This window comes from Bos grunniens, chromosome 24, assembly GCF_055505025.1.
Source record: "Bos grunniens cultivar Pamir isolate PY7600 chromosome 24, Bosgru_T2T1.0, whole genome shotgun sequence".
Lineage (NCBI taxonomy): Eukaryota > Metazoa > Chordata > Mammalia > Artiodactyla > Bovidae > Bos > Bos grunniens.
In genome coordinates this window covers 22370170-22395929 of record NC_141188.1, presented here as the reverse complement: position 1 = coordinate 22395929, position 25760 = coordinate 22370170, and the positions used below count along the sequence as shown (strand labels likewise).

Here is a 25760-nt window from a genome sequence, read left to right as displayed (position 1 = left end):
CGTAGTTAAATTAATATTTTCCAGATTTTAGTGGATTGACCACTATTTTATACATTGTTTTTGTTGATAACTCCTGGATATTTAGTTTTTTGGCAGATGCCCCTTTAGATCATTTTATACTGTATCATCTTTTGAACTCATTAGTGGAAAAAATAATTATTAATTATGTTAGTTAATATCAAGTTACTTTTAGCCTATACCTAGAATTGCTTAGTATTTCTGATTGCTGTGAGTCTGAATAAAGCAATTCATCTAAAAAACCAGAAATATATACAGAAAGCAAAGCCACTGTAGGAATATACCCATACAATTAGCCATTCCTATATTTATTAGATTATTTTTTTCAAGTGATTGTTTTATTCTCTTCCAGATTTTTTTAACTTTTCGTGTCAAAATGATTTTTAACTCCCAGAAGAGTTGAAAGTAAAGCACTGACTTTTCCAAATAACACTACTCAGCTTCCCATGATGTTAACATATTACATAACCAATGCAAATTTGCCCAAACCAAGACATTAATATTTGTAAAATACTATTTACTAGATTATCAAAATACACTTTGGATGGGCCCCTGCACCTCCCTTTCTACTCCTCATTCATCCAGAACCAAATCTCTCTCTGATTTTATCACCTTCCTCCTTAGAAACCTTCAAAGGCTCCCTCTTCTTTTCCAAATAATGCCCAGCCATCTATGCCTGCTATTCAGGGATCTCTTCAAAAATTCTTTTGAGGCAACCTTTCCTGAGTTAAAAATGTACTGCAGTCAAATGAATATTATCTGAGAGTGCTGATTTTCATGAGTGGCTCAAAAAATGAGGAAAAGTGGGAGGCTTCTTGGTGCTGCTTTCCTGACACCAGAATATATTGATGACTTCCCGAGTTTTCTCTGCTCTAATACCTATCACAAGTTATGGTCCTCTCCCCATTAATGGTCCCCTTAATTATTCCTCTTCTCTGCTGCTAAAATTCTCCTAGATCAGAACTGGGCCTGCCTGAATACCCAGCCTAGCCTTTTCTCAGCACATTAGAGACACTTAGTGTACACTAGGAGCCAGGTGAACAGAGGAGCCCAGAATGGATTCCTGAGTGCCATGCGCTTGAGCACCGAGATCAGGGTCCTCGGTTGGAATCCAGTCAAGTTCTCTCAGGATGTGCTTCCTGTCTCCTGAGTGGATTCAGAAGCCATGAAAAGACCTGGGAAATGCCATAGGCTGTACACACATGAGGGGTATCTCTATTAAGTCACATCAAATTCTGCTCACCATCATTTTAAAAAATTACATTGTTAAGACTGAAAGATTTGGGGAAATTCCTTTGCTATAGTTTTTACCAAGTATTTGACAATGACATTCTTTTATTTAAGATGTCAGCATTAGGTGCATGACAGTTTAATGGGATGACTTGATGTTTCATTGATCAAATAGATCTCAGGAGTGTTATGAGTAGATCATTGCCAATTTGAAACATGTCCGTAGTGCTGTTGTGCTTGAAAACCATGACCTGATATTTTTCTTTCTTATCAGAACACGACTAGTTTGGAAATGACAGCTTGGAAAAAAATGTTAATAGCTAAGAGTCTCAAGAGTTAAGAGTGGGGAAGAAAATAACCTTATGAAGCACCTGGTATGCCAACCACGTGCCATTATTCATGGCATGTTTGTTTACTGGTTCATTTCCTTAATAGGCACAAACCTGGGATTGTATTTTCTCATCTCCATGTTTCATTTGAAACAACTGAGGGCCAGGAGTTCAATCACATGTCCAGGGAGGCAGAGCTGGTAGAAGGTGGAGCAACGTTTGACCGTAGGTGTGACTGGTTCCCAAGTCCGTGCTCCTCTGCCATCCCAGGAGCTTCTGGAATATACATTTCAGGCTCTCCCGAGGATGTACATTGGCACCCGAGGGGACATACTGTTGGTTCATGCAAGGACTTCCTCAATTCCAGGCTAATAACTATCTGTAGCTGGAGCAGCACCCACTGCAGGGTGGCTCCATCCCCTGGCCCTGAGGCTACAGCTCATATTATAAACATGGTGTCCAGATGCCAGCTTCTTTGCAGCCATGCCTAGAGAGCCAGGGAGCCTGCTGCAAGCCCCCCAGAGCAGATCCTGGGGCTAACCTTCTCACTTTGTTCCTTTCTGAGCCATCCCCTGACCATGGGTCCATCTGGCAGGGGCAGCCTTGACCACACTTCTCCACCCTCATGGCATGGGGTGCTGGGGAAACAAGTTATGGCAAGATGAGAAGGCGGGACTCACGACGTGGGAAACTGCAAACACTGGGGAGGGAGGGGGTGGCCCAGAGGAGGTCGGGTAGCTGCATGTTTGACTGTTGGGTCCCAAACCCACCCCAGAATGGGGCTTCTATCTGAAATAGTCTTCATTTGTGGGATTCAGCCTTTGTCCTCTGGAACATATCCAGGATGACTTTCCTGTTTATCTGGAAGAGTGTAAAGAAGCCACCTCTCCTGGTCTCTGGTTGGGAGAGCCCCTGGGCCTGGCCTGGGCTGCAGAAGACAGGCCAGGATGGTGCTGTCCTGGCATTGCCGGGTCACTGTGGTGATCCCCGGGTCCTGAGCACATCCGTGAACACTGGTGGCGTGTGGTGAGTTACTGGGCGCTGGCTGGAAGCAGCGTGATGGTGGAGGCTTCCTGCATAGGAAGGAGGTGTCTGGGTGCATCTGCAGGGCACACTTGCACTGAGAGTTTTCTCAGAAGCTTGGCATTTGGCAGAGTCTGTGTGCCTGAGAGCTCACGCCTCCCTCAAACGGGAGTTAAAATATAATTTACTCCTGGTTAAGAATTGCCCTTGTGAAGCGTGAAAAGGGCAAATGAAATCATTATGTTTCTTGATTTTGTTGTTGTTGTTGTTAAATTATAGGAAAATACCTGCTCACGCTGTGGCCACTCAATGAAGATGGGCGGCAGGCTGTGTGGAGACTGTGGTGGTGTCGGTTGTGCGTGTTCAGAGTCAGTTTTTCTTGCTGGAGGAGCTGGTTGCTTTGTTCTTGTCCATTACCCTGCTCTTTTCTGCCAGGACTAAAATTTAACTTACCCCTTGTTTATAATGATCACTTAGACTATATAGCTAGTTGGAGAAGAGGAGAAAGACCTTCAAAAGTACAAGGACAAAGCAATTATCATGCTAGCAGAGTAAAGCCAGGTCTTTTTATTGCCTTCTAAAGCCAGCGAAGTGAGTAGGCACAGCAGAGGGCAGTGGAAACTGAAGCCCCTGGGTTATTATTCCCGACCTTGCCATTGTGTGACATGGGGCAAGTCACTCTACCTCTGATGAGAGTTTATAAAATTTATTTATAAAATGAGGACAATGTTACCCACTCCCATTTTCCTCCTTGTATTAGCAGCGACCCCAACAGAGTCTCAGGGCCTGAGGAGAGTGTAAAGAGCAGCTGTGCACAGTATTTAGGGGCGTGAGCTTTGCAGTTAACCTCAGGGCTGTGTGACTATGGGAAGGTTACTTTACCTCTCTGAGCCTTGGCTTCCTTGTAAGTGGGGATAATATATGCGATAATCATATATTATGATTATAATATAACCATCATACTGCCTCCTTGGGTTGTTGTGAAGTAAAATATGATGATGTATCTAAAACATTAAGCTGGTTCCCAGCATGTAAGACAGACCCAAAGCTAGTAGCTTTAGCTATAGTTATAGTCGTAATTTGAGATCATGCACTGATATGGGAGTCACTGGGTTTTAGGGCAGGACGGGGTCTATTCCAAGCTCTCATGGGGAGAGCTCATTGTTAGGAAAACCAAGGCTGGAGCCTTGCCCGTGGGGCAGAGGTGGCCCAGATTCTGCCTCCCCCAGCCCCCAGCCCTGGACCTTGCTGCTTAGTCCCCCTCCCTGCCTCTGAAAGGAAAGGCACACAGGGGGCTGTCCCAGAGAAGTGGGTTGGAGGTTAGTCCTGAAGGTGAGAGGGTGGGGTTTTGCCAAGGTAGCGAGGGCCGCAGGTTGGGGTGCGGTAGACCTGTGAGTGGGCCTGAGAAGCCCCGGGCTTCAGGGACGCTGGGGGGACCTGCGTGGTTGTTGGGCACGTCCCCAGGTGCTCCTGACCTGGAGGAACCCTGGACACTCACCTGTGCTTCTCTGGACTCCCCTCAGGCCTTCGCTAGAGGGTCAGCGCTGAGACAGCGCTTCTTGCTCGGTTTTCTCATCCTGTGTCCACAGCACTGTGGGGTGGGAAGGTCAGATGAGATGAGACCCTGTGGAGTGGGGGTGGGGAGAGTGCAGTGTGAGCCTCAGAGATGAAGGATGTGAGGCCTGGGGGTGAGAAGGGCTGTGAGGAAGCCCATTCACAGGGGCAGGTGGGCCCCCACCCCACCCTGCCAGCCCCCATGCTTGGGGGGTGCGGAGGAGTTTGGGGAGAGCTCTTGTTTGACTCTTAGACACCCAGCTTCTCAGCCTGCAGCACATGAGCCCCGAGGATCCGTGTGTGTAGCAGGGGTCCAGGAACCCCTGAGATGTCTGCAGTTTGTTGGGAATGCAGGGTTTTGGGGTGGAGAAGGGTTTCCTGGCCTTTCATCGGATACTCAAAGAGTTCTTTACTTTTCAAAATGTCAAGCTGGAAGAAATAAGAAGCCATTTTCCCTCCTTACTGTCTGATACAAAAGTTAACCTATGACATCTCTGTTGAAGTTTCCTTGGCATCTGGACCTGGTAGAAAGGGAAATCACTAAAATATATTTTAAACCTAAATCTAAAAACCTGCAGAACTCATCAAACCAAACCAAACCACAAACAAAAACTTTAACAAAAGAGAGATTCTGGTTAAAGGTGTGGGTGGGATGCAGTAAAGGGATTTCCCCCACTTTTCCTCTTAAGCCAGAAGAGGTTGTTGTCTGAGGTTCTCCTGGCAAATCACCAAAGAGTTAAGGGTCTCCCGTCTTCTCAGTGCAAGACTTGGACTGCAGACCATCAGCCCTGCTTTGGTTACGGTGGAGGAATTGGGAGGGTGGTTTCAGTGCTGAGCTCAGCAGAGCAGCGCAGCCCAGAGGCCCCTGCACACCTGCTCTGGATCAGTGCTAGACCAGAGCCTCCAATTACCCTGGGAGAAAGCCACTTAGAGGTGCTCGGACAAGACAAATGAACTTCCATGCCGATTGGACAGTGGAACTGGCGTGGCTCCACGTTCCCTCGAGTGCCAAATTGTGCAATAGGACAAACTTGGTCACAGGTAGGAGTCAGGGCGCCCAGGTGGGTTCTGGGCTTTCTGGTGTGGGTTGGACTCAGAAGAAAACTGACCTGCAAAGAGGGAGCCCTCCCAGAACCCCTCCAATGACAGAGCAGGGAGGCTGCAGTCAGCGTGGCCCGCTGTGAGCGGGGAAGGGAGTGATCTGATGGGTCTGAACCTGGTGGTCAAGGAAGGCAGGTGGACTGGGGCCTGGGCCAGTGAAGGAATCTGTAGATATGATGCTCGTAGAGGGAGGGAAACAGGAAAAAATGGACACATGCCACTAGGTGGACGGTACACAGATGGTGGACTACTTAGAGAATTAGGGAGGTTATGGGGGGCAATTTGGGGAGGGGGAGAAGAGGTTTATACATGTTAATCTGGGATTATGTCAAGCTACCCTCAAGTTGCAAGGTGGCCAGGTGAGAAATATTGGCCTGGGACTCAGGTGAGAAACATCAAGGCCCAGAGAGATTGGGGGTGATCTCTTGGAGGGAATTAAAAGCCAAAAACTTCTCTAAAATTTGAAGTCTTTTAAAAAAATTAACATTTAATTATTTTTATTTTGGGGGGAGCAGCACCATGTGGCACGTGGAATCTTAGTTCCCCAGCCAGAGATCAAACCCGTGCCCCGTACGGTGGAAGCACAGAGTCTTAACCGCTGGACCACCGGGAAGTCCCAAGTCTGTTTTTTAAAAAGTTTGGATAATTAAGCCATTTCAAGGGTAATAAATTGATTACAAGATGCTCTTAGGAACCCAGGCTTCTTTTATCTTTCTGCTGTGTCATCCTGATGATATAGCTTTCATCTTTCATGCTTCATCATAGTTACAATATGGCTCTCCCACCAGCATCACATCAAGCCAGGAAGTCGTAAGTTGAATACGGTACAGTTTTCCGTGATGTAAACAAGAGATTCCAAATTATGGCAGTTTATGTATAAAGATAAAAATTTCTTTCCTGTGTAAGAGTCCAACTATACATAGTCTTTCTTGGGACTGGTAGAGCAGCCATTCATCCTCAAAATGAGAATTCCACCTCTGTGTCTAAAGTTGTTGCTTCAGCTTTTCCCTTTTCATCCGTATCCTAGCTTCCAGAAAGATAGAAATGGACAGAGAGAGTGCATGTCCATTCCTTGGGCACAGAGCTTTCCCTTGCATGGCACTGGCCAAAGCTTAGGTTCATGATCTTGAATTGTGGGCTTCAGTCAGTTCAGTTCGGTTCAGTCACTTAGTCATGTCCGACTCTTTGTAACCCCATGGACTGCAAGCCAAGCTTCCCTGTCCATCACCAACTCCCGGAGCTTGTTCAAACTCATGTCCATAGAGTTGGTGATGCCATCAACCATCTCATCCTTTGTCGTCCCCTTTTCCTCCTGCCTTCAGTCTTCCCCAGCATCAGAGTCTTTTCCAGTGAGTCAGTTCTTCACATTAGGTGACCAAAGTATTAGAGCTTGAGCTTGAGCTTCAGCATCAGTCCTTCCAATGAATATTCGGGACTGATTTCCTTTAGGATTGACTGGTTGGATCTCCTTGCTGTCCAAGGGACTCAACAGTCTTCTCCAACACCACAGTTCAAAAGCATCTTTGGCGCTCAGCTTTATTTATTGTCCAACTCTCACATCCACACATGACTACTGGAAAAACCATAGCTTTGACTAGACAGACCTTTGTTGGCAAAGTAATGTCTGTGGTTTTTAATATGCTGTCTAGGTTGGTCATAGCTTTTCTTCCAAGGAGCAAGCATCTTTTAATTTCATGGCTGCAGTCACCCTCTGCAGTGATTTTGGAGCCCAATAAAATAATCTCTCTTACTGTTTCCATTATTTTCCCATCTTTTTGCCATGAAGTGATGGGACCAGATGCCATGATCTTCTTTTTTTGAATGTTGAGTTTTTAAGCCAGCTTTTTCACTCTTCTCTTTCACTTTCATCAAGAGGCTCTTTAGTTCCTCTTCACTTTCTGCCATAAGGGTGGTATCATCTACATACCTGAGGTTATTGATATTTCTCCTGGCAATCTTGATTCCAGCTTATGCTTCATCCAGCCCAGTATTTCACATGATGTACTCTGCACATAAGTTAAATAAGCAGGGTGATGGTATACAGCCTTGATGTACTCCTGTCTGTTGTTCCATGTCCAGTTCTAACTGTTCCTTCTTGACCTGCATACAGATTTCTCAGGAGGCAGGTCAGGTGGTCTGATATTCCCATCTCTTGAAGAATTTTCCACAGTTTGTTGTGATCCACACAGTCAAAGGCTTTGGCATAGTCAATAAAGCAGAAGTAGATGTTTTTCTGGAATTCTCTCACTTTTTCAGTGAGCCAACGGATGTTGGCAATTTGATCTCTGGTTCCTCTACCTTTTCTAAATCCAGCTTGATCATCTGGAAGTTCACAGTTCATGTACTGTTGAAGCCTGGCTTGGAGAATTTTGAGCATTACTTTGCTAGGGTATGAGATGAGTACAATTGTGCGGTAGTTTGAGCATTCTTTGGCATTGCCTTTCTTTGGGATTGGAATGAAAACTGGCTTTTTCCAGTCTTGTGGCCAGTGCTGAGTTTTCCAAATTTTCTGGCAAATTAGATATGTTACCAAAGCATACTATTACCCTATATTGCAGACAAGGAAGCTGAGCCTCATAGAGGCTAAGTAGCTTGTCTAGGATCACACAGCTGGCTTCAGAGTTTATTCTTCTCACCTATACTGTTTCCTAGGGGAGACCAGAATGTATCCGGAGATGAATGCAGTGACTACCAGCTCTCTTGGACTTTGAGCTTCTGAGCAAATTAATCTTCCCTAGTACTACTCTTTAACTCACTGATGACTGCATTAAATCCTTCTTCATCCCCCAGACTGAGCACTGGCTGAGTCTCAGAGGTTCAGAAGCTTACTAAGAGGAAGCTTATCCTGGGGCAACTGCTGGGGGGCCCCTGTCTCTACTTCTGCTGCATTGTCCAATGTGTGTTTTCTACTCTTGACTGAAACCGTAGCTTAGTTCAGTGGAGAAATATCTGGCAGCATTGATTCTGCTGTTGACTACAAGAAGAAGTCTTCAAGCCTTTGGCTCCATGCAACTCCATTCTCTTGAGCGCAAGAGAATAACGTAAGCACTTGTTCTTACATTGCAAAGACTTTATACGTTTTCTTACAAAAATATTTTCTTGAGAGACAGGGATAGGACTGAAACACACGGGTTTCTGCGAGACTTATTTGGTTAAACCGGATCTTCTTCCCGAGGCCATAGACATTATTGCAGAAGCTCATGTATTCTGAGAAAGCAGGAAGTTTGGGGGAAGTTCCTTCAGCGATAGTGCCGTCACGACCCTGGCACGTGTACCTTGGCTAAAGTCTCCTCTGATTGAATGTCTGTTTTAGTTCTCTCATCACTTGGGTGGCATTGGCCTTGGGTGTGGGCAGCTGATTGGCGTGGCTGCTCCCTTAGGCCTGTGATGTTTCTCTGGCAGTGGCTGTGCTGATAGGAATGGAATCTGAATCTCCCTGGGGAGCTTTAGGTCAAGTTAAACTGCCTTTGCCTCTTGGTCACCAGATTCTGATAACTGATGCACTCCCATTTCACTCTGCTGCAAACAGGCAAACTTGGAAGGAGAGGCAGCTATGATACTGATCCAATAAGCCTGTATCAGGGAGAAAAAGACCATTAAAGTGCTTATGATGAACAGGCATTGACAGACTCTCACTGAGTTTAAGTTTTGGAACATGGAAGTTCCATGAAGGCAGATACCAGAGTTTGTATTAATTAGGGTTTTCCAGAGAAATAGAACGAGTAAGATATGCCTGTCCATCTAGTCTAATATAGCTAGTCTGTCGGGAGAGATTTATTTCAAGTAATTGGCTCACACCATTTTGGAGACCGGCAAGTTGAAATTTGTAGAGTGGGCCAGCAGGCTGGAAATTCAGGTAAGAATTGAGGTTGCAGTCTTGAGTCCAGAATATGCATGGGCAGGCTCATGGGCAGGATTTATATGTTGCTGTCTTGAGACAGATGGTCCTTTGTGGATCTGACAGAGAGTCCACCACACACTAGTCACCAGTGAACATGTGTGGAGTGAGGGAATGCATGAGGGCACGCCCACCTGGGAGGCAGCCTCAGGGAGGTGGTAGGCGTACAGACTCTGGGGTCAGGCTGCCTGGGTTGGGTTCGAGCTCTGTCACTTTTTAATGTGACTTCAGCTATGTTGCATAACTCTTCTGGGCCACAATTTCCTGACTTTCAAAATGGCAATCATATTACCTACTTCATAGGAGTTTTCTGAAGACTAAATCTGTATAAATTAGTTGGAACCTCATCTGGCACATGATAAGCATTCCATAAATGTTAACAACTATTATGATTATTATTTGCTGAACCCAGACTGACATAGTATCCCACTGGGGAGAGGGGAAAGCATACCCATGATTATTTAATTTTCCTCTGAAAATTTCAGCTGTGAAATAGAAGACAAGGGCATATTTACTAGAACAATGGGGATAAACTGATTATTTTTAAATGGATGAAATGATTATTTCTCTAAAAGAAGCTAAATGAATCAGCCAAAAGATTTTTAGGGTCAATAATAGCAGCAAGATGGCATATGTAAAAGAAATGCATAACAATCAGCATTACCCAATTATAAAATACAGTGGTGGGAGGAGGGAAGCTACCAAATTTAAGAGACCTTTTGATGGATGTTGTCTATACATTGATATTTGATGTAGATAAATAAACATGGACATCATGTAATTCTTGAATTCTTAGGATTAAACCTTATTTGGTCCTGTTTTATTATATTCATGTATTTTAAGTTTTGGTTTGTCAATTTTTTTTTAAGATATTTCCATCTTAATTTTTTGTGTCCTTTTCTGTTAGATTTTAGTACTGAGGTTAAACCAGTTCCTTAAAACACCTGGGACACTTTTTATCCTTAGTAAACGCTGGAGAAGGTTATTGAGTGAGGCGCTTGTGCAGCAGACGGCAGGATGATGCGAGTGATGGAGGAGTCAGGGACTCTGCTGTCAGCCCAGGTCTGTTTCCATCAGTCACGTGACTTTATGCAGGTTCCGTTATTACTACAAGCTTTGCTTCTCTGTCTGCACAAGGGGCACAGCAGTGGTACCCGCTCCAAAGGTAGGAGAAAGTCGGGGTTGGGGGAGATGAAGGACAACGTCTGTGGACCTGGGTGCACTCACCACCCCACGGCCTCTGCCTTGGCAGCCCCTCTCCTTTGCCATGGACTCCTGGGATCTGGCCCCGCATCCCCCGTCGAGGGGCTTCCACAGCCTTTAGTCTCAAATTCCACTCAGATTTCTTCCATCATTGGATTCTGTGCAAAGGGGCAGACAGGGAAGGAGGTGGCGATATCGAGACAGAGGATTTATAAGTGATAAAGACAACTTAAAAGTATATAGGCCTTTTTTGTTTTATGCTCTCTTAAATTCCCTTTGAGTTTAACTTTACCAATCTAATTGCCTGTTTTCTCAACGTATGAGCACAGAAAAGATGGCACCTCTAGAATGGTGGGCTAGCGGCTTCCGCAGAAGGACTGTGCTAGTTCTTATACAGGTGCCCGGATCCTTTGTGACCACGGGACTGGAGAATTCTGTGGGAAAACTGAAACACCTCCTCCAAATGAAGCTCTGAAGTTGTCTGAAGATAAAAGTAGGGGCTCTTAATGGGCCCTTCTGAACTTCTCCAGAACCCCTGAGGAATTCTGAACTATTTTCTCCTGCCATCCTGTGCTTCCTCCTCTCTGGGCATCTCAAGCATGTATTTTGTCTATTGCTCATTTATTTTTGACTTATAACTGCTGGTAACATGAGTTACAAAAAATCTTCCAGGTAAGAGAACTTTGGTTTGCTGTTTCCGGTAGTTAGGGTCTGGCCTCTTTCGGGGGTTCACTAGTTGGGAGACTGCATGCCTGGTGACTGCTGTTCCCACCCCACCTTTCCTGGTAGTTCACTCAAGAGGCTGTTCAGCAACTCAGTTCAACGCACTTAATGGGATCTTTCTTCCTAGTATGACCATAGGAATGGAAGGAGTGTTGTCACTAGAAATGTCTAGATAAATTTAAATAAAATGAGAACAGTCTTATGGACTCTATGGGAGAGGGAGAGGGTGGGAAGATTTGGGAGAATGGCATTGAAACATGTAAAATATCATGTATGAAACGAGATGCCAGTCCAGGTTCGATGCACGATACTGGATGCTTGGGGCTAGTGCACTGGGACGACCCAGAGGGATGGTATGGGGAGGTATGAGGGAGGAGGGTTCAGGATGGGGAACACATGTATACCTGTGGCAGATTCATTTTGATATTTGGCAAAACTAATACAATTATGTAAAGTTTAAAAATAAAATAAAATTAAAAAAAAAGAACAAATAAACATGTAGAAAATGTTTTCACATTAAAAAAAAAAATGAGATGGGAAAGGAATATGTTCCAGGTGAAGGGTCAGGATAACCCCCCAGAAGAACAATTAAATGAAATGGAAATAGGCAGTGTGCAAGAGAAAAGAGTTCAGCATAATGGTTGTAAAGGTGATCCAAGAACTCAGGGAACCAATGGACGCACAGAGCGAGACGTTACAAGAAGTTTTTAACAAAGAGTAAGAAAATATAAAGAACAACCAAGTAGAGTTGAAGAATACAATAATTTTAGTAAAAAAATACACTAGAAGGAATAAATAGCAGAATAAGTGAAGCAGAAGAATGAATCGGTGAGCTGGAAGATAGAATGGTGGAAATCACTGCCCGAGAACAGAATAATGAATAAAAAGAAATGAGGACAGTCTCAGAGATCTCTGGGACAATATCAGATGTACCAACATTTGCATTATAGGGGTCTCATAAGGAGAAGAGAAAGGACCTGAGAAAACAGTTGAAGAGATAATAGCTGAAAACTTCCCTGACATCAGAAGGGAAACAGTCACCCAAGTCCAGAAAGCACAGAGAGTCCCAGGCAGGATAAACCCAAGGAGGAAGATGCTGAAAGACAGAGTAATCAAATGGACAAACATTAAAGACAAGGAAAAATATTAAAAGCAACAAGTAATATCCATGGCAATCCCCATAAGGTTATCAGCTGACTTTTCAGCAGAAACTCTGCAAGCAAGAAGGGAGTGGCATGATGAAAGGGAAAAACCTACAAATAAGAATACTCTACCTAGCAAGGCTCTCTTCAGATTTGATGGAGAAGCCAAAGCTTTACTGACAAGCAAAAGCTCAAAGAACTCAACACCACCAAACCATCTTTAAAACAAATGCAAATTGAGATAGTACCATTGAAACATATACATTATCATATATAAAATAGATAGCCAATGGGAATTTGGTGTATGAGGCATGAAGCTCAAATCTGATGCTTTGTGATAACCTGGAGCAATGGAATGGGGTAGGAGGTGGGAGGAGGTTCAAGAGGGTGGGGGCATAAGTATGCATCTGTGCGTGCTAAGTCGCTTCAGTTGTGTCTGACTCTTCGTTACCCTATGGACTATAGCCTGCCAGCTTCTTCTGTCCTCTTTCTGACCCAGGGATCGAACCTACATCTCCTGTGGCTCCTGCTTTGCAGGCAGGTTCTTTACCACTGAGCCACCTGGGAAGCCTGGATATATGTATGCTTATGGCTGATTCATGTTGATGTATGGCAGAAACCAACACAATATTGTGAAATAATTTTCCTCCAATTAAAAATAAATCATAAAAAGAAATGCTAAAGGAAGTTCTCTTGGTGGAAAAGAAAAGGCTATAACTAGAAACAAGAAAATTACAAAATGGGAAAGCTCACCTGTAAAGGACTGTCAAGAGAGAAAAAGGTTTTTTGTACATGAAGAAGATAGTTTCGAAGAAGTCTGTGTTTATAGGAATCTCAAACTTGTCTTTGAAGATGGGTCGAGTGTTGTGTATTTGCAAACTCAAGACTGGTAACTTGCACATAGCAAAAGCTAAAAGGAGGGACTTGTGGGCATTTGAAGGGACTGTGAGTGCAGACTCTGCCTACAAGGAGCTGCTGGATAGAGGCTGCTCCATGTTTTTGTAGGACCATATGAGTGATTTTCTTTTCCCCTTTTAAAGAATTTTAAAAAGTTTTTTTTTTTTGAAACCATGCTTTCCCCTCTTATCTGGTCTCAAGAATAAAACATATGATCTGGTACTGTAATTCCTGTGACTTCATATTTATAATATCATGTGCCCTGGTGAGATTTATGTGCCCTTGTCTTCCAGCACAACCACAAAACCAGGAAGCGGGAAAGCACTGTGAGACTCTGTTATACACGGAGCCCTGAGGGGGAGGGCTGAACGTGGCCTGCAGAGTGATGGGGAGGGAACTCAGCTACTGAGACACTGAGCTGATTACCCGCTCCTGGGATGGTTCCTGGCTCTGTTTAACCTGGCTTCCCTCTTTTTTCCCCAAAGCTCAAAGCCTTTTCTACACCAGGAAGACAGAACTCATATGCTCCCCATATATCTTCTCTTATGTGCTCTGGGCTTTGGTTTTCCTCTGTAAGAGTGGGCTGAGCCTTTGTGGAAGGAGAACAGGGGGTGGGGGCATCCTGTATCTTCCTCTATAAGAAATGAAGTGAAAAGGAAGCAAAGGTGAGACAAGGTGCGGTGTAAATTGACATCCTAATGACAAATAGCCTACACGCTGTCTTTACTGGACCCCGTCTTCCTGTTGGAGCAATAGAGAAAAAATGTGTCTTGAATTGTCACACAGAAAAACAGTTTTTTCTGATTGCTCCACTAAGTGTGTCCTTTCTCTATATCCGAAAACATGTAAAAGTAGCCATGGGAATGATCAAGCAGATTTGTGCTGTTACATTCCAGGGATTTCACTTGATGGGCACAGATTTTAAAAACTTCCCAACATGGTCAGGCGTGAGTACATGTGACTCTGTGGAGCAGACCAGGTTTGGCCATGAAATGCCTGTGCCAGTCTAACAGAGTCAAACTTCATTGTTTTATTTTCTGTAAAGTCCTGTGACATCACAGTATTTCAGGATAGATAGTTAATCAGTGTGGGTTTCTGCTTATCTGGGGCCTCCCCAGGTGGGCGTGTCCAAACCATCAGGTTGATTGATAGCAGGTAGGGTTACCTTGCCAACCCCTCTGACGCCAATGAATGTTTTGTCTCCTGTCTCCATTAGGCGGGGCAAGAAGCACAGCATCATCCTAAGGACACAGCTGTCTGTGAGGGTCCATGCCTGCATCGGTGAGTGACATCTGCAGAAGGGGGTGCTTGCCATCTGCCCTTGGTGATTACACTTGTGAGAATTGATGCCACTTCTGGGAATAAAATGCAGTATTCACTCTTATGCTCTCTATGCTTGGGTTAGCCCCTAGCACAGATGGTTAGAGTTTTTAGGGAAGCAGTTTCTGGCAGTTGTTTTTGAAAGTTACCTCTTTCATTCTGGCTTTCTTTGCTGTTTGGCTGGTGAGTAGAGCTGGAGGTAAGAGGGATTGTTGATGAGGTTCTTTTTGTCAGTGTGGGGAGAGATGAGGTTCTTCGTGGGGCTGTGCCAGGGTGAACCTCCAGCCAGCTGAAGTGACTTTCATGTGCCTCTTGGTGACTCCCTACAGCCCCCTGGCCTGTGGTCTCAGGCGATTGAAAGGGAAATCTCAAGTCAGTATAGGACGGGCCACACGTGGATGCACAGCAGTTGATGTTGTGCAGATTATTTGTGGTTCAGATGGCCTGCCTGTGGTCACATAAGAAACCTCACTGGCGCCCATTCCTGCAGCCATTGATTTTCCTGGACCCACTGGTTTCTCCACTGTACACGTGGGCTGAATGGCAATGAGAGCAGTAATTTATGTTAAGCAGACAGACTCCACGGGAAGGTTTCCTCCTGGCACTGGTCCAAGTTGAGGCAAGTACGTAACATAAAAAGAAAAAGAGAGGACCTAAATTTCGCCTTATGCATAGAAGTTTCCACATCTGAGTCAGTTTGCATTTATTTAATACGTGTCGTGGTCTTAAGTCAGGCCTCTAATTAGGAGAGCACCGGTCATCCTGCCAAGACCCAGTCTACACCTGGAGAGTGGCGTGCATGGGGGCAGTGGAAAGAACCATTTCCAGTCCCTCCTCCTCCTCCCTGCTTTCTTGTTGGAGACCCAGGGATGGGGTGAGGGAGCAGCTGATGTGGAGGGGAATCTGGGTAATTCTGTTTCATTTGCGGTTAAGTGGGTGAGGCTGTGAGTGTCTTGAGGAACAACCTTTGTCTGACCCTGTGGTTGATGAGTAATTGTGCAGCTGACACAAAAACCTAAGGAGCTGGAGGGTCAGTGTGTCGGGAGGGTTCGTGATCTTGTTGGAAATGAAGTGAGAGAAATCTGTGGGATCTTCAGCACTGACCCTGCTTTTCAACTGCCTGTAGCACTGAGTGACCTTAAAATATGCACAGGCACTTGATTGTATTTAATCATTTACTTCCTTGATTACCTGCTTTATAGTTTCTCCAATTATTTTATGTGTGTAAATCATGTCTACCTGTAGAAAAGTCTTGTGATCTATGACTTTGGATAAACTCCCTTCTGATCCTTGTCCTGAATCTAGAACAAAGCCAGGTGCATACAGTGTGCTGAATGCAACAAATACTGAATGCTGGGTGAAATATAGCAGATATCCAGTCAAATTTGGGACATAAGTATGAATTGGTATTTCCCAGGAAGAGTAAGGCACCGGAAAGCAGATTTACATTACAACAGGCTAGATCAAAGTCCTAATGGGCTAACTTGTCTTAAGAAAATTCACTTATTTGCAGTATACCCTTAAAATATTTCAAATACAGGATTTTTCTAGCTAGCTGACTTCCATATTACTGACTCACTGCATTAACTGATGTATTGTTCCATAGTCCCGGGTGATACATGTAATCATACGTCTCATCCCCATGGCAACTGAACCCCAGCAGCCAGGCCAGCCCAGCCTGCTGTCTTCCCAGACAGCCAGGTCTTCCTGCTCAGAGGGTAGAACTGGGTGCTGACAGGGTCAGTGTGTTTGTTCCCAAACCTGCTGATGCCAGTTGTACTTGCTATTAGAATTAGGTAATTAAATGGGACGTGAACACTTTATAAACTGATTAAGTATGAGTATACAAAGTCACTGCTTTGAGTATGTTGAAAATGATTCAAAATTCCTTACTATAAAAGCATTTCTTGTCAATGTGAGTGGGTTGTGATAAGCATAAAAGGTGTAATGTTATAAAAATCCAGAAGGATTTTGGTCTTTGTAAGCATCTTCAGTACTTGCTTCACTTCAAAGACACCGAGATTGGGCATCAGAGACTGTATTATGTGAGTGGCTAATGAAAGAAAGTCCATGGGGTGTCCCACTGGACTTTTATTCAAAGAAAGGTCATGGCCCTAAATGATGGGCAGGTGCATCTCCTGAGCAGTGTGCCTGGCAACCAACTGTGTCTCATCCCAGAGAAACTGACAGTCAGTCACCATGGCTGCAAGTTAAGAGTCTTAAGGTGCCATATGTGTCATTTTTAAAAGACTTTATGCTTTAATCGCTTTTCACCATTATATTACTTCAGGCCTGAGTATATTAAATGAGAAGATTTGACTGTGTGAATTACCATCAATACCCAAGAAGGCAAAGTTTCTTCTTTGTATTAAAAAACGCTCTTTGTCCTTCTGTGTCCTATTGTTGACAAGATCTGAAATAGATTTAATAGCGCAATACTAAGTATTACCCTTTGGTTTATGTCTATACAAAGGAATGAACGCATCCTGTGTGTGGTGTACCAGCTGCCATTGTGACACAATTTTTCCCTTTCCAAATGGAAATATTAGGTGAGATTTCTTTGGGATTAAAAAAAGACAACCAAACCTGAAACAATCTTAAGTTGAAATGGCAAAGGGAAACATGACAGAGGGAAAAAAGCCTTTTTCACATCAGTTAGTTGAATCCCTGTTCTTTTTCAAGATCACTTCTTCTCTTCCCCATCTAAAAAATGGTTGAATGATTACAGGCATGGGACACTGGCTGCTGTCAGTCTAGCACCATATGCAGCTCCCCAAAAAACTTCCCTTCCCACCGCACGATTGGACTGGAAGGATCCAGGATCCCTGTAGGCTGCTGCTGCTGCTACTGCTAAGTCACTTCAGTCGTGTCTGACTCTGTGCGACCCCAGTGACGGCAGCCCATGAGGCTCCCCCGTCCCTGGGATTCTCCAGGCAAGAACACTGGAGTGGGTTGCCATTTCCTTCCCCTGTAGGCTAGTGGGCTTAAAATGCTGTCAAGTGAATTTCTCCAAAGTCGTGTTTTCTTCACCCCAATTCTCTTCTCCTTCACCTCTGTTTTCACTAAGTGTAGGTATGTTTAGAATCCAGGACTGCTTGTTGATGAATTGGAGGTAACATGCCTTTGGAATTCTCCAGTGTTAACGTTGGAACTCTGTACCCGTTGGGATGAGAGTGGATTGGAGCCTTCACGATTAGCAACCGAGCAAACCTCATGAGAAATGAAAGCCACGGGGCACTGCTGTGATGGTCCCAGCTAGCAGCTGAGACAGGGGTCTTTGCTGATAGCACAGCAGGAAGCTGGAATGAGTTTTTGATACATAGAGAGGCCCCATGCTCTTTGTACCTCTGGACTCCTCTCCGCTGTATGACTTTGCACATTTTTAGTATGACCGCTTGATGTAACATAAAGTAGCAAACACCGTATGCCTTTGCCTTCTTCTAGTTTCAGTCTCTCAAAAAGATAGTGGTCAAATTATGGAGATGAACTTAACAGATACAGAGTTAAAAATATATATATATATATATATATGACAGGCATGTGAAGTCTGCATTTAATGAGGTTAGTTAGAGAAAAAAACTTTTCTGGTCCCAGCAAGTGATCCTATTGCCAGAAGCCAGAAAAATGTTCAGAGGGCCAACTGGCTCCGATGACTAAATCTCATCATGAAGAGAAAAGGAGTGGAAGAATTGTGGGGGAAGGAATGGAATTGAGAGTTAAAAAAAAGTAAGGTTTGAAGTCATTAGGATCCTAAAGTTAATATCTGCAAGTCTTCTATGGGCTGTCTTTGGAGGCATTGTGTTTGACTTCAAACCTCTGTGCTTCAGTTTTGTGAAGCAAACCCTGTCTTCTCATCAAGCAAGTAAAGCCTGTTGACTGATTCTCTGGGACCCATTAGGCTGACACTTTCAAGTATCCAGCTAGAGTTAAAAGGATGAACAATTGGCTGAAGATTTCAAAGTGCCATTTATGCTTGCAGTCGGGAGGAACAACCCATGTGAAGGGTCTTTAGACCTTTTAGAGCATGTTTCCCCAAACCTCTGAGATGACAAAGGCTGCCCATAAGAGAGAGGTGAGGTCGGCAGAAGCTGGCAAGGTGGCAGAAGTGATTGAGCTCTCCATGAGCTTAGTTTCATCTCTCACTAAAGGTCAAATCACAAGGATAAAGCCAATTTACTTATTTGTTTATTTTGGCTGTACTGGGTATTCATTGTTGCATGGACTTTGTCTCTAGTTGTGGTGATTGGTCGCTTCTCGTTGCAGAGCATGGGCTCTGCAGCACAGGCTCATTTGTTGTGGAGCACAGGCTTAGTTGCTCCCTGGATCTTCCCAGACCAGGGATCAAACCTGTGTCTCCTGCATTGGCAGGTGAATTCTTTACCACTGAGCCACCAGGGAAGCCCACAAGGACACAAAAACAATGTAAGGAAAGGCTGTTCCATCGGCTGATGCAGAAGAGTAATTTTTCAGCAACTGAAACATCAGTTTCAAAATGTTTTTCAAAATGTTTGTAGAGTGTTTTCCTCTCAGGAGCTGTACTGTGCAGCTGTGTGCTTTGTGTTACTCTCTTACAGCAGAGAGCTAAATGAGAGTGGAGCGTTTCTTCAAGAAGAACCTTCTAGAGCAAAAGAGGCTGCAGCAATTCAGCTCATGTGCCAATAGATGGAGAGGTGGTGGTTCCCTGGGGCACGGTATTGAGAAGGATCCTGAGGCTGAGTGCAGTCTTCTGGGAGGGATCCTCTCAATGCCGGCTTTCACTGGTGGTGATGGAGGTGGTGTGTGAGTGTGTGATGTGGGGCTCTTGGTGAGGTGTAGATTTGGTCCAGTGTCTGAACCCCCTCTGGCTACAGTGTAGAGGGCCCATGGCTTCCTGTGCAGAGAGTGGGGATGGAGCTGTGACCCATGAGCGCGGCCACCACCAACTCCTCCCTTTCTCAGGTTCTTTTTTCTCATGCCTGTTAGTGTGAGCATGACTCCTCCTTCCTTTCCCGCCTTGCTGGGTGTTCTGACTGAGTGTCTTTTCCTCGTTTGCTCAGTGTGAGCTGGTTTTGTGTGGCTGAGCCCAGCTGGCCCAGCAGGGGGCTCCGTCCCCTCCAGCCACTGAATAGCACCCGTGTGGTGCTTCTATATTTGCTAATAAAGATGAGGAGCTGCTGGCACCATGGACGGTGAGACCCTCGGCCTGTGCAGTGATGCACCTTAGCTTGGAGGACCAGTCTGTCTAGGTGCCGGGGTGGGGAACCACATGGGTGCTTCCAGTTCTCTGTTGTCTGCGGTGGCAGGCCTCCCACTGTCTCCTGTCTATCTGTAGAAACAGAGTAAAAATGACTGTTTTCTGACCAGGAGACAGCCCCAGAGTCATTCTTTCTCCCCTTGGACCCCTTGCCCTTCTTTCTCGGGCTTCAGCCCTTGGACCCGGGCTTCTTACTGACTCTGTCCTGCATCCCATAGGAGGCAAGTTCTATCCTTGTGCTGCCTCTGCAGAGTTAGGTCCCAGGTGGGGTTCCCTCTTGCTCTGTCTGTGAAAGGCACAAGGGTCGAGCTCACAGTGTCTTGAACACACTCTTCCCTAGTGGGTTTAGGTACAGTGGGTCACGTTTCCTGTTTTCTGTTCTTTGATGGCGGGACCTGGTGATTCTCCATGAACCCCGGAGCCCATTCCTATTCCTGTTATCTTTCTGTGGAGCCCGAGTGGCTGGCTGCGGCCTCGGCACAAGAGGGCTTGGCTTTGAAATCCTGACTCTTTCTTTGCAGAAGGAGACGTCCAGTGACTGTTCTGTGTTTTTTGTTTTAGACTTCCTCCCTTTTACAATAAGTCTGTGACCCATTTTCGCCCAGAGTTCTGCTCTCTAGGTAAAGACAAGCTCTTTGGGTTAATCAGATTAAACACTTCTTATCATCTGTTTCCTATTAATCTGTCTCAGCTCCCAGATGACAGACCTCACGAAATGTTCATGTGTCTAGAAGGCCATTGGGTCTGGGCTGGGGAAGATAGACCTATTGACTCTCTTCACTCTCTCTGGGGGCTGCTTGCCTCTAAGATGCCTTATGGTCAAACAGTGATCAACAGATATGCGCTGCCCCCCACCCAAAAATAAAAAAGGAAGAAGGGATATGAGAAGGAGGGGAAACATACCACCAGGTTATCAAACAACATATCTGTCATAAATACTATAGACTTAGAGGAGATAGGTCAGCAAGGATTTGTTGCCCAAAATTAAAATAACAACAAGAGATTAAAGAATTGCTTTACTATCTTCAGACACATAAGTAAACATAATGTGGGGGCAAATAAAGAAAAGGAGACACAAACCTATGAGAGAACGCAAGAACCTTCCAGATGCAGCTGGAAACTCAGGTCAGCTACGGAAATTAAGAGGCATCTAGAGAGGAAGTATGGTTGTGGGCAAATGTGAATTGAAGCCCAGGCAAGAAAAGCAGATGTATCAGGGTCTCTTATGGCAGCTGTTTCATCTTTGTGCTCTCTACTGCCCTCCCAAGACTTTTCCTTTTTTAAATGATTAATTCATTGCCTCTGCAGGACTGTGTTACCTTTCCTCTCTAAGGATCTCTGGATGATGGAATTTGAATATTGCCTTGGAACCATTACGTTGAGTTTGTCTGTCTTGTCCTAGTGAAATTCTTCCCTGGTGGTTCAGAGGAGAGAATCTGCCTGTAAGGCAGGAGTCCTGGGTTCAGTCCCTGGGTCAGGAAGATCCCCTGGAGGAGGACATGGCAACCCACTCCAGTATTCTTGCCTAGAGAATCCCCGTGGACAGAGGAGCCTGGCAGGCTGCAGTCCATGGGGTCGCAAAAGAGTCAGACACGACTGAGTGACTAAGCACAGTACAGTGGAATTCTAGCCAGTGGCAACAAAAAATTGACACTGAAGAATGTAGTCGTATTGGTGGAGACACCTGTAGCAGATGTTACAAGACAAGTTCAAACCACATGCTGGCAGTTAGACTCCAAAATTGCTGTCTAGTAGAACCTTTCTTCTATCTGGAAAACAACTCCTGGTAAGGAAATCACTGTGCTTTTGATTTCTTCAAGACTGGTCTTTCTATAACTGCTTCCCACTCCCAGGTCTGACCTGATGGTGGAGTGTAATGCAAGTTCTAGTTCCTGGTTCTCTGTACCAGTGTCTGTCCCCATGAAGAGACAACCTCATTTTTATCATGGATCAATAAGACTGTATGTCAGAAAACAAGCGCTTTGTCTCCAATTTCTAGAGACATTGATATCCAGAGGACTTAGGAGCTGAAAAGGATGGATGGCTTGCAAAGGTCCTGCTGCGTGGGGGTTCTCCAAGGATTGGGTGAACACTTGTGTTCTTTTCAGGTCTTGCTGAGAGACTTGAAGACAACAGATTTCTAGGGAAGGGGATTCTTTGGGCATTTTACTGATTTCTGTTGTGTTAGAAATACAAAATGGGAGGTATTTTAACTTGTAAACAAAGCACTTGCAAAACATTAGTAGTTCAGCAAAATATGTAGCCAGTTTAAGTTTTAATTTGAAGGAAAAAAAAGAGGTTGGAGGAAATGTTATAAGTGCTGTTGGTCTCAAATTCACATAATAAGAGTAGTAATGACGGAATAGCTTGCTCCTTGGGAAAAAAAAAAAAGCTGTGACAAACCTAGACAGCATATTAAGAAGCAAAGATGTTACTTTGCTGACAAAGGTCTGTCTAGTACAAGGTATGGTTTTTTCCAGTAGTCATGTATGGATGTAAGAGTTGGCTCATAAAGAAAGCTGAGTGCCAAAGAATTGATGCTTTTGAACTGTGGTGTTGGAGAAGACTCTTTGAGAGTCCCTTGGACTGCAAGGAGATCCAACCAGTCAATCCTAAAAGGAATCAGTCCTGAATATTCATTGGAAGGACTGATGCTGAAGCTGAAACTTCAATACTTTGGCCACCTGAGGCAAAGAACTAACTCACTGGAAAAGACCCTGGTGCTGGGAAAGATTAAAGGCAGGAGGAGAAGGGGATAACAGAGGATGAGATGGTTGGACGACATCACCGATTCGATGGACATGAGTTTGAGCAAGCTCCAGGAGTTGGTGACGGACAGGGAATCCTGGCATGCTGCAGTCCATGGAGTTGCAAAGAGTCGGACATGACTGAGCGACTGAATTGAACTGAGCAGAGGAGAAAATGAAAAAAGCTCATATAATTAAAATCTTGTTATCATCACTGAAAAGAACAGCTTCTGTTGTTAATTATACCCAGAGGTGACATGCTTTATCTGTATCCTAGTAACTGGACTGTGATGGTGTGGGCAGGAAGGAGTCCACTTTATAAGAATGTGGGCAGTCTTTGTGGGAGGAGGTGTGATGTTAGGTGTGCATTCAACACTTCAGTCACTTCCTAGTCTTTAAAAAAGGCTCCACTTTGGATTCAGTGGTGAACTTAGTAACAATTTTAAAATTAGATAATGTAGCTACAAGTATTTCAAAAGTGAAATATTACAAAGAAGATTAGTTTGAGAAGAACTCTAATACATTGGAGCTTGTTTGTTGTTCAGTCGCCCAGTCATGTCCGACTCTTTGTGACTCCATGGACTGCAGCATGCCAGGCCTTTTCCTATCACCATCTCCTGAAGTTTGCCCAAGTTCATGTCCATTGCTTTGGTGATGCCATCCAGCCATCTCATCCTCTGATGCCCTCTTCTCCTTCTGCCCTCAGTCTTTCCCAGCATCAGGGACTTTTCCAGTGAGTTGGCTGTTTGGATCAGATGACCAAAATACTGGAGCTTCAGCTTTAGCATCATTCCTTCCAATGAGTATTCACGGTTGGATTTCTCTCAAGATTGACTGGTTTGATCTTGCGGTCCAGGGATTCTCAGGAGTCTTCTCCAGCACCATAGTTTTCATCAGTTCTTTGGAACTTATTTACCTCGGCCATTTAAAAAAGGCCATTTGAACCATGTTCACTGAATGACACTTTTGCAATATTTCTCTTCTCACTCATGTTTCATGGACCCTCTCTACCCTTCCTGAGCCTTGGGAGGGGCTGAGAAAAGTGGACATTTTCTCAAGACCACATGCCTGGGACGGAGAGGGAATAAGTCTTGACGCTCTCCATTCCCTGACTGGGGGTCTTTGCCCTGGCCTGATACTTCTCTTTTTAGGCTATTTTATGTAACCTCCAGGCTTCCCTGGTGGCTCAGTGGTAAAGAATCAGTGGTAAAGGAGACCCAGGTTCTATCCCCTGGGTTGGGAAGATCCCCTGGAGAAGGAAATGGCAACCTACTCCAGTATTCTTGTCTGGAGAATCCCAGGGCCAGAGGAACCTGGCAGGCTGCAGTCCATGGGGTCACAAAGAGTCAGACATGACTGAGCAACTAAATAACGACAACAGTACAGTCTAGCTCATCTTACATGTGACTGCAGACTGATGCAAGCCTTCTGGTTTAAAAAGTCTGAGAAGTGCTGCTGAAATATCTAATATAACACTTTTCCCAAATGAAGTTTTGCCAGACTTCAGAAGATGGTCTTCCAGCTGAGTTCCCCCAAGTGTGGTTCACAGATTGCCTTAGGGGAAAGCAAACAGCCGAGATAAATGGATTTCACCCTTCAAGAGCTGACCATGTTTAGTAATGCAGTTACTTCTGGGTTGAGCTGCCAACTCCTTTAGATGGAACTGGAGCTTCTGGGTCCCTTCCTGGCTCCATCCTGACCACTGGACATGTGGCCCCTCATTTTGGGCTTCGAGTTAGGAAGTCCCTGGGAATGATTGCCTCTGGCTTTAGGAGCTATCCAGAAGGAACAGCAGGGTTCTAGGCAGGAAGCTGTTGAGTCCTCCTGCTCCTGGCTTGGAGATTTGGTTCATATCTGAGGAGATCTATGATGTAGGGGTTCCGTGCCAGGTAGCCACTAGCTGTTGAAGCTAGCTCCTTGAAGGTGGACTGTTTTGTATCCAGCCTATAAAACAAAGCAGACCTAACCTTATTTGTTGAGTAAATAAAGCCTCTTGTGATATTGTGGTTTCTATTAAGAATGTGTATTTGGTCTTCATCCTCTTTCTGGCACAGAACTCCTAAAACCCTTGGGATTTCCTAAGCGGTAAGAGCAACAGAGATATTTTTTGTTATATTAACATGGTGACTTTTGTACCCCACCTAGGGATGGTTGGCTCACAGGAGCCAACCATGTGATTGTGTGTATGTTAGCTGCTTAGTCGTGTCCAACTCTTTGCAACCCCATAGACTATAACCTGCCAGGTGCCTCTGTCCGTGGAGTTCTCCAGGCAAGAATACTGGAGTGGATAGCTATTCCCTTCTCCAGGGGATCTTCCCAACCCGGGAGATCAGGGTTCCAAGCTGATTGAACCCAGGTCTCCTGCATTGCAGGGAGATTCTTTACTGTCTAAGCCACCAGGGAATCCCCACCATGTGATTAGAGGTTTGGAACTTTCCAATTTACCCCCTGACCTTCAGGGAGATGAGAAGGGCTAGATAGAGGTTGGATGAATCACCAATGGGCAATGATTTAATCAGTTATGACCCTGTAATGAAGCCTCTATTAAAAACCCCTAAAGTATAGGTTTCAGAGAACCTCTGGGTTGGTGAACACACAGGGATTCATGGAGAGTGGCATCTGGAGAGGGCATGGAAGATCCTCACTCTTGCCCTTGACTTTGCCTGCTGCATTTCTTCCACGTGGCTGTTCCTGATGTACAGCCTTCTATAATGAACTGGTGACCTAGTCAGTAAAATGTTTCTCTCAAGTTCTGTGGGCTGCTCTAACAAATTAATCAAGCCCAAGGAGGGGTTCATTGGAACCTCTGATCTGTTGCTGGTTGATCAGAAGCATGGACAACAACTTGGGATTGGCTTCTGAAGTGCAGTGGGGGCCTTCTTATGGGATGACTTATGGAACAACTACTGCACCATCTAGATAGTTTCAGCATCGAGGTGAATGGTAGAACACCCAGCTGGTGGGCTGAGGATGGCTTGTTGGTGTGGGGAAGCCTAGACAGACACACAGACACACATGCACACACACACACACACACAGAGACACACAGACAGACACACAGACAGACACAGACACACACACTGGAATTGGGTCGAGGAACTCAAAAGAACCACTGAAAAGGTTGTAGAGCTGACATGTATTTAAGTTTAATTCACTTACTTTCAGAATTGAATTTCTTAGGTATTTTCTCAGAAAGAAGAATAAAAGGCAGTAAACAGAATGTGGAAGGAAGTAGAAAGTAACAAAGCTGTGCAAGTGGGTAGAGTATCCTTTAAAGAGTGTTTCCAGGAGGACACTCAGTTCTGGAGGTCTCGTGTAAAGCTGGAAGTGCATAGCCTCTGG

General features: G+C 44.9%; 1 protein-coding gene across 13 annotated transcripts in view; it reads left to right on the top strand.

Moving 5' to 3' along the window:
• FHOD3 (formin homology 2 domain containing 3) overlaps positions 1 to 25760 on the top strand; it is a 523276-nt gene that overhangs the window by 62153 nt on the left and 435363 nt on the right. For all 13 annotated transcript variants that reach the window (XM_086372649.1, XM_086372648.1, XM_086372647.1 and 10 more), the window contains exon 3: positions 14335 to 14399. In XM_086372649.1, the coding sequence (XP_086228775.1) occupies positions 14335 to 14399 (65 nt within the window). The remainder of the gene's footprint in view (positions 1 to 14334; positions 14400 to 25760) is intronic.